General features: G+C 49.9%; 1 protein-coding gene across 1 annotated transcript; it reads right to left on the minus strand.

Moving 5' to 3' along the window:
* Nucleotides 1–3,891: 3,891 nt before the first annotated feature.
* On the minus strand, nt 3,892–12,122 carry LOC127222670 (ficolin-2). Its single transcript, XM_051184964.1, has 9 exons — nt 12,006–12,122; nt 10,189–10,302; nt 8,252–8,305; nt 7,937–7,972; nt 7,281–7,313; nt 7,001–7,128; nt 6,461–6,590; nt 5,600–5,734; nt 3,892–4,301 (listed from the first exon to the last, which is right to left on the minus strand). The coding sequence occupies exons 1-9, from the start codon at nt 12,085–12,087 to the stop codon at nt 4,054–4,056; spliced, it is 960 nt and encodes a 319-aa protein (XP_051040921.1). The 5' UTR covers nt 12,088–12,122; the 3' UTR covers nt 3,892–4,053.
* Between the last annotated feature and the right edge of the window lie 1,608 nt (nt 12,123–13,730).

Here is a 13,730-nt window from a genome sequence, read left to right on the forward strand (position 1 = left end):
ATGCTGTTGTCATTGTCATAGTGACTAGTCAGCCTGCACCAGATGGGTGGGGGGGTGGCCAGTGATGGGATTCCTGGAGATGCACAGAGCTGCTGTCCCTCCCACCCACCACCCACCACACCATGTGTCAGGAGTTCCAGCCAGTAAAGCAGCTAGCGGCCATCTGAAAACCCATCTGTCCCAAGATGGCAACTGGGAGCTTTGTCCTGCTGTGGTAAGAGGACTTCCAACTCCAAGTGGGGTTGGAGGGAGAGTCCCTTTTCATAGTAAAAACCAAGATGCAGCCAACTAGGTTCCCTGTCCACCCAGACCATGGGGCTTTTAGCTCCCCATGACCCATACTCACCAAGTCTCTGGAGCCTGCCAGCACAGGCTGTTTGAAATTGTCCTGGCAAGGGCAGAACAGTCCCTCTGGGCATGTAGGGTCTTTCCACTGAAGGAGACATTGCATTTTAAGAGGAGCAGGTCTTTGTGTGGGCTTAGGCATCTGCATAGCAGAAAGTTCCTAGCTACACAGTGGGCTACAGAAAGGGGAGATAAGGGAGCTGAAACATACCCTAAGTCTGGCCCAAGCTCCCATCCCAGGACATGCTTGGCTGTCATTACAGATGTGACCACCCACATTGCTCAGCAGAGTGGCAGAGCACAGAAGTTCAGAGTTATGTGAAATGTGAACAGGGGCTGCCCAGGAGCCTCAGTTGTCCTCAATCTGGGTTGTGTAAACTGGGTTTGAGTGACTCCTTTTGGAGAGGATTGCTCCACACAGTCTTCTCCTGGCATTGTATACCTCTAGAACAGTGGTTCCCAACCTGTGGGGGTTGAAAGACCCTTTTACAGGGGTCACGTAAGACCATCAGAAAAGGGGTATCTATATTATGATTCATAACAGTAGCAAAGTTAAAGCTATGAAGTAGCCACAACAATAATTTTATGGTTGGGGATCACCAAGCCATAAGGAAGGTTGAGAATCACTGCTCTAAGGTGAGCTTTACCCTAACAGCCAGGGGATCCACTCACTCTCCTTTGCCCTGTAGTCACCTACAGATCCTGCGGGTCCCCAGTCTTGACCCCCATCACAACCATCCAGGAATAGTCATCCAGCCCCTCCCCCCATCACAACCATCCAGAGCCAGAGTTATGGCCCTGCTCGGACCTAGGGAACCAGAGTCCTGGAGGACATCACCCAGAATCTAAAAGTCCCTGGTGGATTCTGAGCCACGGTGAAAGCCACATGGATCCCAGGAGGATAGCTCAACCAGTGAAATGCTGTAAATGAGGACTTGAATTGAGACACCCAGCACCTACATAAAAAGTCAGGTGTGGTGATATATATCTGTTACCTCAGTGCTGAGGGGAAGGGTGGGAGAGGCTCCCTGGAGGCTGTCCAGAAGGAGCAGGGACCCAGAGGAAAAGTGACCCAGAAGGAAAAGGGACCCAAGGGAAGACTGGACCCAAGAGAGCAGATAGCTACGGGGAGCAGGGTACCGAAAGGTCAGGGACCCAGGGGAGTAAGAATCTAGAGGGACAGGGACCCAGAGGGATCAAGAACCACAAGGAGCAGGGACCTAGGGGAAGCAGGGACTAAGGGGAACAGGGACTCAGAGGGGCAGGAACCCAAGGGTAGCTGGGACCCATTGGAGGATATTTGCAGCCACTAAGCTGGGGCTAAAGAGGTAGCTTCAAGTTTAAGAATTTGGGCTGTGCAACCATGAGAACAAACCCAGGTTTGAGTTCTAGCACCCACATAACAACCTGTATAAATCACAAATGCATGCAATTCCAGCTCCCAGGAATCCAGTCGCTTCTTCTGTGCTCAGTTTGCGCCTGCACACACAGGTGCACACACTCATGCACACATACACATACATTAATAGTTAGTTATAGTGTGCATCATAGTGTTGGGGATCCCTCCCCCTTGCTATGCTTCCTCTGCTGCTGAGGAGAACTCTGTGGGGGCTGCTGTGTTTGTGAATTTCTTGGCACATCATCCTTGTGATGAGCGCTGGGATTCACTCTGCTCTGAGAGACTTTAGTTCCTGCTCATGCCTCCTGCAGCCACACTGGTGCCACCACGCCACGAAAGGCGCCCTGTAGATATGAGGTATGTGGTATGATCATGACTGAGGTCCTTCCATGATACCAACACATGTTCATTGCTTCTAGATTGGCCACAGCCTTCCACTTGTCACTACTGATGAGCAGATCCCTCATCCCCTAAACTTGGCCTTGCTCATTTAGAGGTTTTAATGAGCTGTAGGCTGTATTAGCACCTCATTTTGTCATGATTTGCATTTCTCTGAGAGGTATACTTTTTATAAATAAATTGAACCTTTTTTTTTTTTTTAACAGATATGAGGGTGCTTTTAGAAGTCTAAATTATTGGGAGCCTTTTACCAAATTCATCAGAATCACTTTTGTGAGGTATTTGCTCAGATCTCATGCCGTCTTCATTTTCTTTGATGCTGCATTTCTAACTCAGTGCCTGTGCGTACTGCTCAAGGGACCTACCACCAAGCTACATCTCCAACTAAAACACTGGTTTTCACTGACTGCTGGGATATTTTTACAGTTATTAGATTGTACTGTTTTGTTTTTGTTGCTCTTATTAGCTTATTTGCTTGGGGCAGAGGCTCAAGTATCGAAGACAAGCTTTAAACCTGAGATGGCCTTGAACAACTTATTTTCATGCCTCCATCCCCTGAACATAGGATAATAGGTGTGTACCACTGCACCCAGTTTATGCAGTACTAGGAATTAAATCCAGTACTTGCATGCTGGGCAAGCACTCTACAAACTGAGTTATGTCCCCAGTCCTGTTTTTGGTTTTTAATAGGATCTTGTGGGCAGGGTAATATGCCGTCTGCTAAAGATTTCTTGCCTGATGCCCAGAACCTGTATCAGTTTCCAAGGATCAACTTGGCTATGTGACTGCCTGGGATCTGTGAGGCATTTCCAAGCAGACCATATCTAACTCCAGGTGGTGGACAGCAGTTTATCAATCTGGGCTACTGCTGGCTTGGAAGCTGGACAAAGGAACCTCCTCCAGAGAAGTCAGGGTGCCCAGGAAGCTGGGGATGGGGTGGGATGCCTCCAGGCTAGGCATCAGGAGGGAAGCACACTATTGTCTTCACTTTGGCCAGCTGGATATTTACAAGTATTATCTTGGGGATTGTGAGTAACAGGTCCTGTTGTTTTAAGTCACTAAATATATGGGTGTCAGTTGAAACAGAGGTGTGTGTGGGGGGGTAAACATGAGTGTGTAGAGGAGGTCCATCCTCCTGGGGCCTTATTTCCTGATGAGATGGTCTAGTTTGAATAGGGGATATCCACCTCTCTTTTCCTCCTGTCCAGACCCCCTGACTCCTAGGGAGAAACTAGTCCTAGTCTGTGAGAAGTATCTCTCCTTGCCCCCAGGAACCCCCACTCACTTCTGTCAGATAGAATTGAAGTTCTGGGGTTGAGATATGTTCTGGGTGAGGGAAGGGGGCTCTTCATCTTCCCCTCAGGAGCTGCTGGGCCTGTGCTCAGTGCTCCCTACATCTACTATCCATGGGAAGTCACTGGCTATGTATGCTATGCTACATAGCAAGCATAAGGATCTTGCGTGTTCCCAACCTCTTATGAACATTTCCTAGCCCTCAGGCAACATTGTAATGGCCATGTAGATTGCTGTGAGTGAACTACAAGGGAATGTGGGCCTGGGATGGGAACAGGTCTATTATGAGGTTCAGAGGCCGATGGCTCGAGGGAAGCAGGCATTGGTCATTTTTTCCCACTTTTATAAATGGGCTTTCCCACCCTTCCTGACTGTCAAGGTCATAGACAGTTCTGTCAGATGATACAGATGAGACCAAATACTCAAAAGTAACCCAGAAAACCCACAGACATATGTTTGTCAGAGAACAAACAGCTTTTGGAAATGCAATTATTCCTTTGCAATAAAAATGTGGGTATGTGAGGAAAGCTGTCCTGGGGGTCATGGCTGTATGGACAGCCATGTAATGGGCAAAGCAGGTCAAGGTGGGCGCACTCCTTCCTTCCCTGTGTGAGGAGCTAGGTGAGGCGAACCTTCATCTCAGAAACCTTGTAGCTATAGTTGTACCCTCCCCATGTTTTCCAATTGACACCGTTTGCATAGCTTTTATGGGGACCCCTAAGGTAGAGGCCATTCAGGTTGGAACCGTGACAATCAGAGTACCACCAGGCTCCATGGAATCTCAGTGCACAATTGGAAGAACTCTGGTCATTGTCTTGGTCTTTGGTAGAGAAGAATTGGTTGTTTTGGGAAGTCAGGGAGTCACCTGTTCAGAAAGAACATGTGTCATGTAGATGTTAGATGCCCACTAGACTTGCCTATCCTCAGCTGGAGAATTCATCAGTTGAGGTCCAGGTGAGGGACCCATCTGTGCAAGCCTTGGAAAAGAGTATAATGCCAGATATGACCCCCTCCTCCTGATCCAGCAAGTCCCTGTGGTCATTGTCATCTCTCCCCAAGCACACTACCTGTTCCCTCCGCGATGCTCTGATCAGCACCTTTGGAACCAACTCTCTCCCCGCTGTAGCCTACATCTCTCTCTAGGACTTCTCTTAAGGTCCCTCTTGCCCTGGCCGTCTCTCAGTAGGTACCACATGGCTGCATGCCTCCAGGGTTCACCCTGGGCATGCAGCTCGCACAAAACTTCTGATGCCCTCAGCTTTTCCGCCTGCAGAACAGATCAGTGTACCCTGCTTGCCTTCTTTCCCTAAAAGTCCCAGGTGAGATGCTGCAAAGTTGGTGCCCAAATTTCAGAGCTGTCACCTTCAAAGCTCCTGAGAGAGTGGCCTTCCCCACTTATCTGTGGGTTCAGCAGTTAAGTAAGTGTGGCCATGCCTCACGGCTCCCTGAGACACACTGGGAATCTCTCCACTCCATTGTACCCAGGCACATACTTTGTAGGATGCACTTCCTTAGCTGCAGGGACAGAGTCCTTCTGAAAAGAGGGCTGCTATGGTTCTGAGATGAGCTGTCCCCCAAAAGCTTTGTGTGTTGAAGGCTCAACCCCGGTGCAAACAGTGTTTGGAAGTTCAGGTGATCGGATTAAGAGAGCTGAGACCATCCACAGATTAGTCACTGATCAATTCTTAGTAGCCCATTGGGAGAAAGTGACACTGGGAAGGCAGGGCCTGATCACTAGAGACGTGCCTTTGAGGGGCAGTCCCTCTCAGTCTCTTTCTTTGCTTCCTGCTGACCCTAAAATGAGAGGTTTCATTCTATCTCAATCACAAGCTTCCACCATGATGTCCCACCTCACCTTTGGGCCACAGTAAAGGGTCTGGCTAACTCAGTGTCCCAAGGGTGCTCTATCTATGGGGAAACAGCATTAGCACCAAGGAAGAGATGACCATTTCCTTCTGACTCTGTCAGGTGGTCCCCACTCACTGTACAGTGGAGCTGGGCGTGGGCCCTCAGTTCTGGGCTATTGGGCAGTCTTGGGAGTGATAACAGACTGTATCTATGGTCCTCATCTAGCATAAAGATGCAGGTATTATCCTTTTGCAGATGGCAACCCTAGGCTCAGAGCCACAGACCCAGCTCAAGGCCCCTCCCCAAGCTGCTTACCAGCACTACCTCCAACAAAGTTTCCCAGGATGAGCTTGTATTTCTCAGCCTCTCCCTGAATCTGGAAGGAGCTGTACTTGGCAAAGGCATGCTTGCCTTCAAAGTCTTCAAGATCCACTCGCAACTCACTGGTTCCTGCAGGGGGTGCGGGGGTGGGATGGGGGGCATGTTAAATCTCTGCTTTTGAACTTTAACAATGGGCAGCTCTGGAGAATTCACCTGGGTAGGTACTAACATCTTTTGGTCACAGGGGTGGCCACTATTTCTAGGCACCCTCCCGTCTGTTCTACAGGCAGTACCTGAAAACCCGCTGGCAGCGCTCCCTTGGCATGACACGGCATGTTTCATTCATTTGAGGCATGCCCTCAAATGCAGAAGCCTGAATCTGGGTGTGCAAGGGATTTTTTACTTTTTCCAAAAATTGGATGCACTGGAGCAGACACAATAAGGTGTCCTGGCAGCAAATAAGAGACAAAGGCTATGTGGTTTTCACTGGATCACATGAGCTAGTGTTCTGTACCACAGTGAGGCAAGAAGGGCTTTGGGGGCCTACTCTCTGTGGCTAGTAGAAGCAAGGGGGACTTCTGTAGGACCCAGAGGCAAGTGTTCTGGGTGAGTTAACAGCCAGAGAAGAGAAGGGACGTCCTAAGACTACCTCCACACCTTTTTTGTTGGGTTCTGAGATGTCAGTGTCCTGCAAGAGGGACTGCTTATTCTCTGACCTTTAACCTCTGCAAGGTCACAGCAGGGATCTCATGCCCTGTGGTGCCATTGTTAAGCACTGTGTGCACCTGGGAATATTCTGCCCCATGTCCAGGACTCAGGGTCCCAGGTTACCCCATCTGGATGGCATTGCCCTACCCTGGGTGGTTAAGGCGTGGATGTTTTCATTCCCCAGCCAGAACTCCCCCAGCTGACTGCCGAAGCCCTGCTTGTAGGAGGCCCAGTCCCGAAAGAAGTCCACAGAACCGTCGAGCCTCCTCTGGAAGACCTGGGACAGTGAGGTGTACACAGAAGTCAAGAAGGCGGGCAAGCTTCCTACAGCGTGAGACACCAAGCCTCACACCAGAGCACAAATCCATGATTCCCAGAACACTGGGGACCTAGCGCCATAAGCATGCCATAGCAGACCCCATACAATGAAGTAATTGGCAACTAAGAGAGTAGGCAACGTATCCCAAGCCACACAGCAGGAACTGGAGTGTGCTGGCCGCATCTCGTCCTCCCCTTCAGGCTCTCCTGCACAGGTCACCTGCCAGCATTTCTGATTCTCTGTCTTCAAAGAAGGAAGGGCCCCCTCTGAGGTACAAAGGCACAGAGATTCCCACATATCTCCTTTTCTGTTGGCCATGGAACCTGGGTTCTCACAGTTCTGTGCCTGAGGGCTAGCCCAATACTCACAGTCCAGCCTCCGCCATCAGTATCCATGTCACACAGCACAGTCAGGGGCCTGCAATCTGGTAGGTAGATGGTATACCAGCCAGTAAGAAAATGGCCCCGGGTGAGCAATTCCTTGCAGGCCCGAGGTCCTGTGGATGGAAGCAGGGAATGAAGGTGGGACTGGAACCCAGGTATGCTCAGAGAAGGTAGGCCACAAGCCCAAAGTCACACAGCAGGGTTCCAGAAGGGGAAGCAGGGACAGAGAATATCTGCATGAGGACAGGGTAGGTGATGTGGTCACCTGTCGCACATGACTGAAATGACCCGGCGTCTCCTGTAGAGGGAGAGAAGAGACTGGTCCTAGTGTGTGGTCATTAGGTTCATCCCCATTGACCCCTACAGCCCCAAAAATACATGAGCTGGATAATTCCAGGGCTCGCCTAGACCCTCCTCTTGGGATACATGGTCCAGCTGCCTGACTTTTCCTCCACAGCTGTGATAAGTGCTGTCTCTGACAGCACCCTTGTTGAGGAATTGTGCACCAATGAGAATGGATAACCCCCTCTGTACTTCCAGTATGCTTGGACTACGCTCTGGCAGAGCATCTACCCAGGTGGCCTTGTGGGTGAGGGGTGTCCATGGCACTCAGAACTCAGGTAGATCACCCTCAATTGCTTAAAACAAACAAAAAAAAGTGAGATTGTGTCTTAGAGGTTAATATTTTTTTAAAAAAAATTTAAATAAACACCAATTAGAAAAGAATTCAAATCAGTTTTGCAAATTGCCCAGCCAGACCACAAGTAGGTGCTAGAATGTGAGCTCTCAGGGTTTAAATATCCTGGTCACTGCCACCTACTCGACCCATTGCCAACAGGACTTCAGACTGAGGGCTGAGAATGACAGACCTCTCTCTACACAGAGCTATGGATACCCCCAAGACACAGCACATGGACTCACCTTTCTCTCCACATACTCCCCTTTCTCCTTGGTCTCCTGGGAAACAGGGAACAAGATGCTAGTGCCCAGAGTATATGATCAATCAGGAGACCCACCAAATGGGGCCTAGTCACCCAGGGCAGCTGCTGCTTGGCGTCAGTTGGGGAGCTGGAAGTCAGCAGGAGTGAGGGCAGGCAACCCCTGCTGCTGGCAGGGCAGGGACACTGAGGCCTGGGGTAGGGCAGTCCTTCCCCATCTCTTTCTCCAATCCCCATGTCTTTGTGGACAGATTGAGCTGCCTATTTAGCACACCTTGACTGTCTGCTGGGTTGTTACCTTTGGGGCCCATTGGTCCTGCCTTCCCAGGGTGTCCAGGGAGGCCGTTCTCTCCTGTAAATCCAAAAACACTTTCTGAACAAAGCATCCACCATCATCCCCATGAACAGTCTTTGCCTAGGCAGCAAACTCCTGACCCTGTCATGTTGGCTCATTGTGGGGGACACAGAGAGTGGCGTAGCCTAACCCATGCTGGGGAGGGTACAGGGGTGGGCTGAGCATTGGGGCCTTGGGTGGGATCTCAGTAAGCTCTCGTTTGTTCCTTGTTCAACAAGGCCTGGGCCACTGCAACTTCACAGGGGAGACAGAGAAAGAGAGCATGCCTTCAGAGATGCTGTACTACTAGGTCTCCACAAGGAGATGGCAGGCCTCTCTCACAGAGTGACCAGTAGAAAGCTGAGCTGCATCATACCCAAAGACTCTGTGCTGTCGCTTTGACACAGGCTAGAGTTATTTGGAAAGAGAGAACATCCACTGAGAAAATGCCCCTTCCAGGTTGGCCTGCAGGCAAGCCTATGGGAAATATTCTTGATTAGCAATTTATGTGGTGGGCCTACGTCACTGTGGGTGGTACCACCCCTGGGTTGGTAGTCCTGGGAGCCAAGAAGACAGGCTGAGAAAGCTTTGAGGGGAAAGCCAGTAAGCAGCATTTCTTCATGGCCTCTGCATCACCTGCTGCCTCCAGGTCCCTGTCTTAAGTTCCTGCCCCCACTTCCCTGGAAGACAGACTTCAAGCTGAGGGAGGAAAACAACTCTTTCCTTCCCAAGTTGCTTTCAGTCATGAGGTTCTATTAGAGCAATAGAAACCCAACGAAGGAGCCTCCTGCCTCAATGGAGGCTGTAAGGACGTCACAAGCCCCCCCTTGAAGATTCTAATCACAGGAACCACACTGGTGCCCAGCACAGCGCTGCTGGTTTCTGAAGCAGCTTGAGGGTGCCAGGCTTCCATCATCAGGTGTGCCCAAGGACAGAGTGGATGTGTTCATCCTCTGCAGCTGGACATGAGGGTCAGGAGGAGCAACTCCACTGCAGGGACATTGACCCTACAGAGAACCTGAGCATGCTAGTTCCCACTTCGGGTCAAATCAGCAATGCACACTGGTAATAGCTTAGTCATAAGGAAGTGCAGTCCAAAGCAAGAGGTCAGCAATCCCCCTCAGTTTCGGCTGTCCCATCCTGGCCATGGCATAACCTCTTCCCGAATGTCTTTCAGCAAGGCTCTGGGAACAGAAATCTCCCCTAGCGGGACCACAGAGGTAAGCAGGCCAGTGGGTCTTGGCTTGGGGCCACCCATATCAGCTTTAAGCCTGGCATCTTCTAGTGGTATCATAGAGTTGTCCAGGTTTTTCCTGTCCCCACCAGATCTCCAGTTTCTGCCTGGGGTACCTTCAGACATGGGGCTCACCCAGGCAGCTCTGCTGCTGAACCTCAGTGCATATCCAAAGCTGACTCAGGAAACACAGGTACCACCACTGTCTCTCAGTTTGGAAGAACAAGTGTGCCCAAGGTCCCCACAAGGGCTAAGGTTGTGATTCAGGGCTCTAATGACCATATTCTGAAGCAAATCCTAGATGGAGGCTGCCTCACTTTCTCAGGAGGCAGGCAGGAGCCTTTGAGACTTTGTTTCTCCACCTGAGGCAGGTGGAGAAGAAAGTGACAGCCCAGCTTTCAGGCAAGGCTGTGTCTATTGCCTAGATGTCTTCTAGTGGCTAAGTGGAGCAAACATTGGTAGCGGACCAGAAGGCAGGGCTTCACAGCCTGGAGCACCTAAGATGGTCCAGAGAAGCCTTCCTGGATCTATTCAGACTGCTTGAACCTAGCTTCTGTCACTGACCATTGTGCCAAGGTACCCAGTGCCAGATCTAGAGTAAGGGAGGACCTAAGGTGGTCATCCAAGTTCAAAAGACAGACTCAGGACCCTCTTCCCCAGCACACACCTCTATCTCCTTTGGCACCTGCTTCTCCCTTGGGCCCCTGGGCCCCAGGCAGTCCAGGGCAGCCTCGAAGGATGGTGAGCTTGTTGGAGCCCTCCAGATCCAGGACCTTCACTTCTGCAGAACACAAGCATCAAGCAGCATTATCATCTTAGACCACCTGTCCTGAGGGCAACTGCAAGCTCAGCCATGTCAGGCATGAATAAATGAAATGGTTGTAGCCAGAATCACCAGTCTCCTCCAGAGGTCTTCCCTTGGTGGAGATGAGGTCTGTACTTGCCCTGGGAAGCTGGGCAGGTGAGAGGGGAATGTATGATGGAATCCTGCCTGGTGGATGGGGGAAGCCTGTTCAAGAATGAGCCCTCCAGTTACCAGAGCTGCAGTCCTTTGACAGATCACCTAGGGCCTCTGTGACTCTGTCTCCTCAGCCCCAAGTGGAGCTTGGGAGAGATGGCTCCGTGGTTAAGAGCACTGTTCTTGCAGAGGTACCAGGTTTGGTTCCCAACAACCACATGGCACCACACAACTGTCTGTAATTCCAGTTCCAGAGGATTGTCTGTCCTCTACAGACACCAGGCATTCAAGTGGTACACAGACATACATATAGGCAAAACATCCACACACATTTAAAAGCACGGTTTCTTAAGGAAGAGAGGTGCCACAGGGGCTCAATTTGAGAACCACTTAAGAAAACTCAAGTCTTGCTGTGGTTCTAGCATTTGGAAAGAGCTTTTAAATGGCTACTGTTTCTGAAAAACAATAATCAACCTTGCTAAGAAATTCTTTCAATGTAACATTTTCTCTGGATCTTGATGGTTGACCATGGAATGACTGGGCTACAAGAGGTCTTCTGGGGAGGGGAAGTGCATGCCTCAAGGCACAGCTGGAACCTAACAGAAGTTGCTACATTTTAAAAATTTTTTTAAATTGTGGGCTTACAAAGTGCGCACCCTTGCAAAACTCTTGAGATATCATTATAGGGTGGGTTTGCTGTGCTTCTTGCCAAACTTCTTTCATTTTGTGATTATAATTACATTTCTCCCACCCCTTTCCTCCATTTCTCCTACCCCTTTCCTCCCTCCAAAACCTCCTACATACCTCTCCCTTTCCTGTTCTTCAAAGTCATGGTCTATTTTGTCTCTAATTATTATTGTATACATGTATGTATATTTATATACATATATATTCCTGAACATAACTGAATGACTAATTGATGCTCCTCAGTGGGAGGACCACCTCTCCTGCTCCCATCTTCCCTCAGTTGCCTGTAGTTCTATGTGTAGGGTTGAAGCCTCGTAGGCTTTTCCAGTCCAGTTTCCCTGCTGGCTCTTTCCCCTGGGGTGTGCTGTGCCTTGCTGTCTGAGTCCCTTATCTAATCATGTCACCACCTAGGACAGCTGTCCTGTGCTTAGGAGCAATATCCCCAGAGTGGACAGAGCCGATCAATGATATTTCCTAGCCCAAATCCTTGCCCATATGTATTATATAGAACTATGGGGTATATTTTTACCAAAGTTACCAAGGGAGTCTGTCAGCCACCAGTTTACGGGCTCCTAGTATTTCTCTCTAAACTCCCCAAGAAGGTGGGAAACATCGGTGTTATCTTCATCTGTGAAGCTCCCAAGGTTAGACTCCAGGCTTCAGGGTCAACAGTCACGAGTCCATGAAATCTCCCCCGACCTGGTGCTGGTCACTCAGAGTCTGTCTTTAGAGGGTGACACTGAGCTGACAGGAGCTTGTCAGAAGAGGTGGGTGTGGGGACACTAAGTGGGCAATGATGGGTAGTTACCTTGCTTCTAGGGACTTAGAGTCCATCTCACCTGGGCAAGTGTCAACAGCATGAGTGATCAAGCCCTTGATGAACAGCATCAAGATGAATAGGGCAGCAGGTCCCGGGGCCATGGTAATTGCTCAGCTCTCAGTCTTCCCCATAGCTTTGCAGAGGCGCCCTGCTCTTATAAGGCAAGAACCCAGCTCCCCACCTTGAGCTCCAGTGTCCCAATCCCCAGGAGACAATCACTTCCTGGAGGCTCTTCATTGCACAAGAGGCCTGAAATTGTCCCAACTGTGTGTCTGTTCTTCCAGTGAGGCCTCCCAAGGCTCACTTCCCCTGCAGAGGCATCTGAACCCAGTCCAGGGTCACCTCTATCTGCAAAGGACTTGCCCTGTTATCTTAAGTCAAGCACAGCCCCGCATGCCCTTCTCATTTCCTATCAGGCTCTAAATCATCTTTTATGGTTAGGTAGGCCTCCCAGTCCCCAGGATAGTCAGGAGTGAGCTGGTCACTGGGGATTTGATAGGGAAGGGAAAAGAAGTTCTGAGCACCTTGACACCCAAAGCACTGCTTGTACCTTGTAGTTTCCAACCACCAAGGCAGAGGCACTTGCCTGGCATTTACGTGTAGAGAACTGCAGGTGGATCCCACAGCCTGCAAGGATCAGACACTGGACTCCGTTCTGCGTGAGATCCAGTAGGCCAGGGATTGCTCATCATACTCATGAGAAGACATCTCTTGCCCCTCCACTCCAGCCTTTAGGCTAAATTCTATCTTTGAGCTCTACACCTTGCATGCTCAGTCTAAGCTGACAGTAGCTATTCAGCTGAATGGTGTGGACATCTGATGTCATCAGAGGGTGGCAGGATAGGGTTTCAAGGAACAGCTATTTTTATGGGTCACTGTGCAAAGTAGTTCTCAGCTTGTGCAGGGGCATAGACACTGGGACAGAAAGATAAGGGGATAGACACAGGAATAGACAGAAAAGGACTCTAGAAAAACATGGGATGCATGCAGCTCAAGACTGCACTGTTAAGAAAGCATAGGCATGCTCTTTTCTGCTTCTCCCAGCTCTCCTAGACCAGGAACGACAGGGCTGAGGCTCAGCCAGGCAAGCTTCTTTATTCTAACTAGTTGGTTCAGGATAGATATTCACCTAGGGTTTGGTCAAGACAGAGAGGGAGTAAGTCTTTGGACCCCATGTGCTAGCTGCCTCCCTCAGCTGACACTGTTCCTTTTGCACAGTTACCGTCATGGACTTTACAAACTTCTATAAAGTGTGTGTGTGTGTGTGTGTGTGTGTGTGTGTGTGTGTGTGTAAGTAAATTTCAGAAAAGGATGGGAGACAACAGATCCAAGAGCCAGTAATGAGGATCCAGGACATGAAACACAGAGGCCATGGATGTCAAAGCTGTACCCTAACAGCCTCCTCTGTCTTTGCTCATGGAAGTCTGTTCTGTATTCATGGATCAGGGTACCCATGCCACTTGTGCCCTGAGTGAGCTACAGTTACCCTCCATACCAGTGTATAACACTAGACAAAATGATTTTAAAATGTACAGAGAAGCCGTGATACTCTTGAGAAGGGCAAAGAGACAATGGTCTGCTCTGTCAGGTACCAAAGCACCCCCCAAAGCAGCAGCAACTCAGACAACCTGCTGCTGGCTCAGGACTACTCAGTCAGAGAGTAGGGCCAGCCATGGGTCCAGAAACAAAGTAGAGTGTATCCTGCCTTTTGATCTGTGCCAGTGGTGGCTCTATAGAGAAACAG

Source organism: Phodopus roborovskii, unplaced genomic scaffold, assembly GCF_943737965.1.
Source record: "Phodopus roborovskii unplaced genomic scaffold, PHOROB, whole genome shotgun sequence".
Lineage (NCBI taxonomy): Eukaryota > Metazoa > Chordata > Mammalia > Rodentia > Cricetidae > Phodopus > Phodopus roborovskii.

Coding starts and splice junctions, on each gene's coding strand:
- LOC127222670 (XM_051184964.1), bottom strand. CDS start 12,087: ATGGCCCCGGGACCTGCTGCCCTATTCATCTTGATGCTGTTCATCAAG. Junction 10,303..12,005: donor TGCTGTTGACACTTGCCCAG/GTGAGATGGACT, acceptor TGTGTTCTGCAG/AAGTGAAGGTCCTGGATCTG. Junction 7,129..7,280: donor ATTTCAGTCATGTGCGACAG/GTGACCACATCA, acceptor TTCCATCCACAG/GACCTCGGGCCTGCAAGGAA.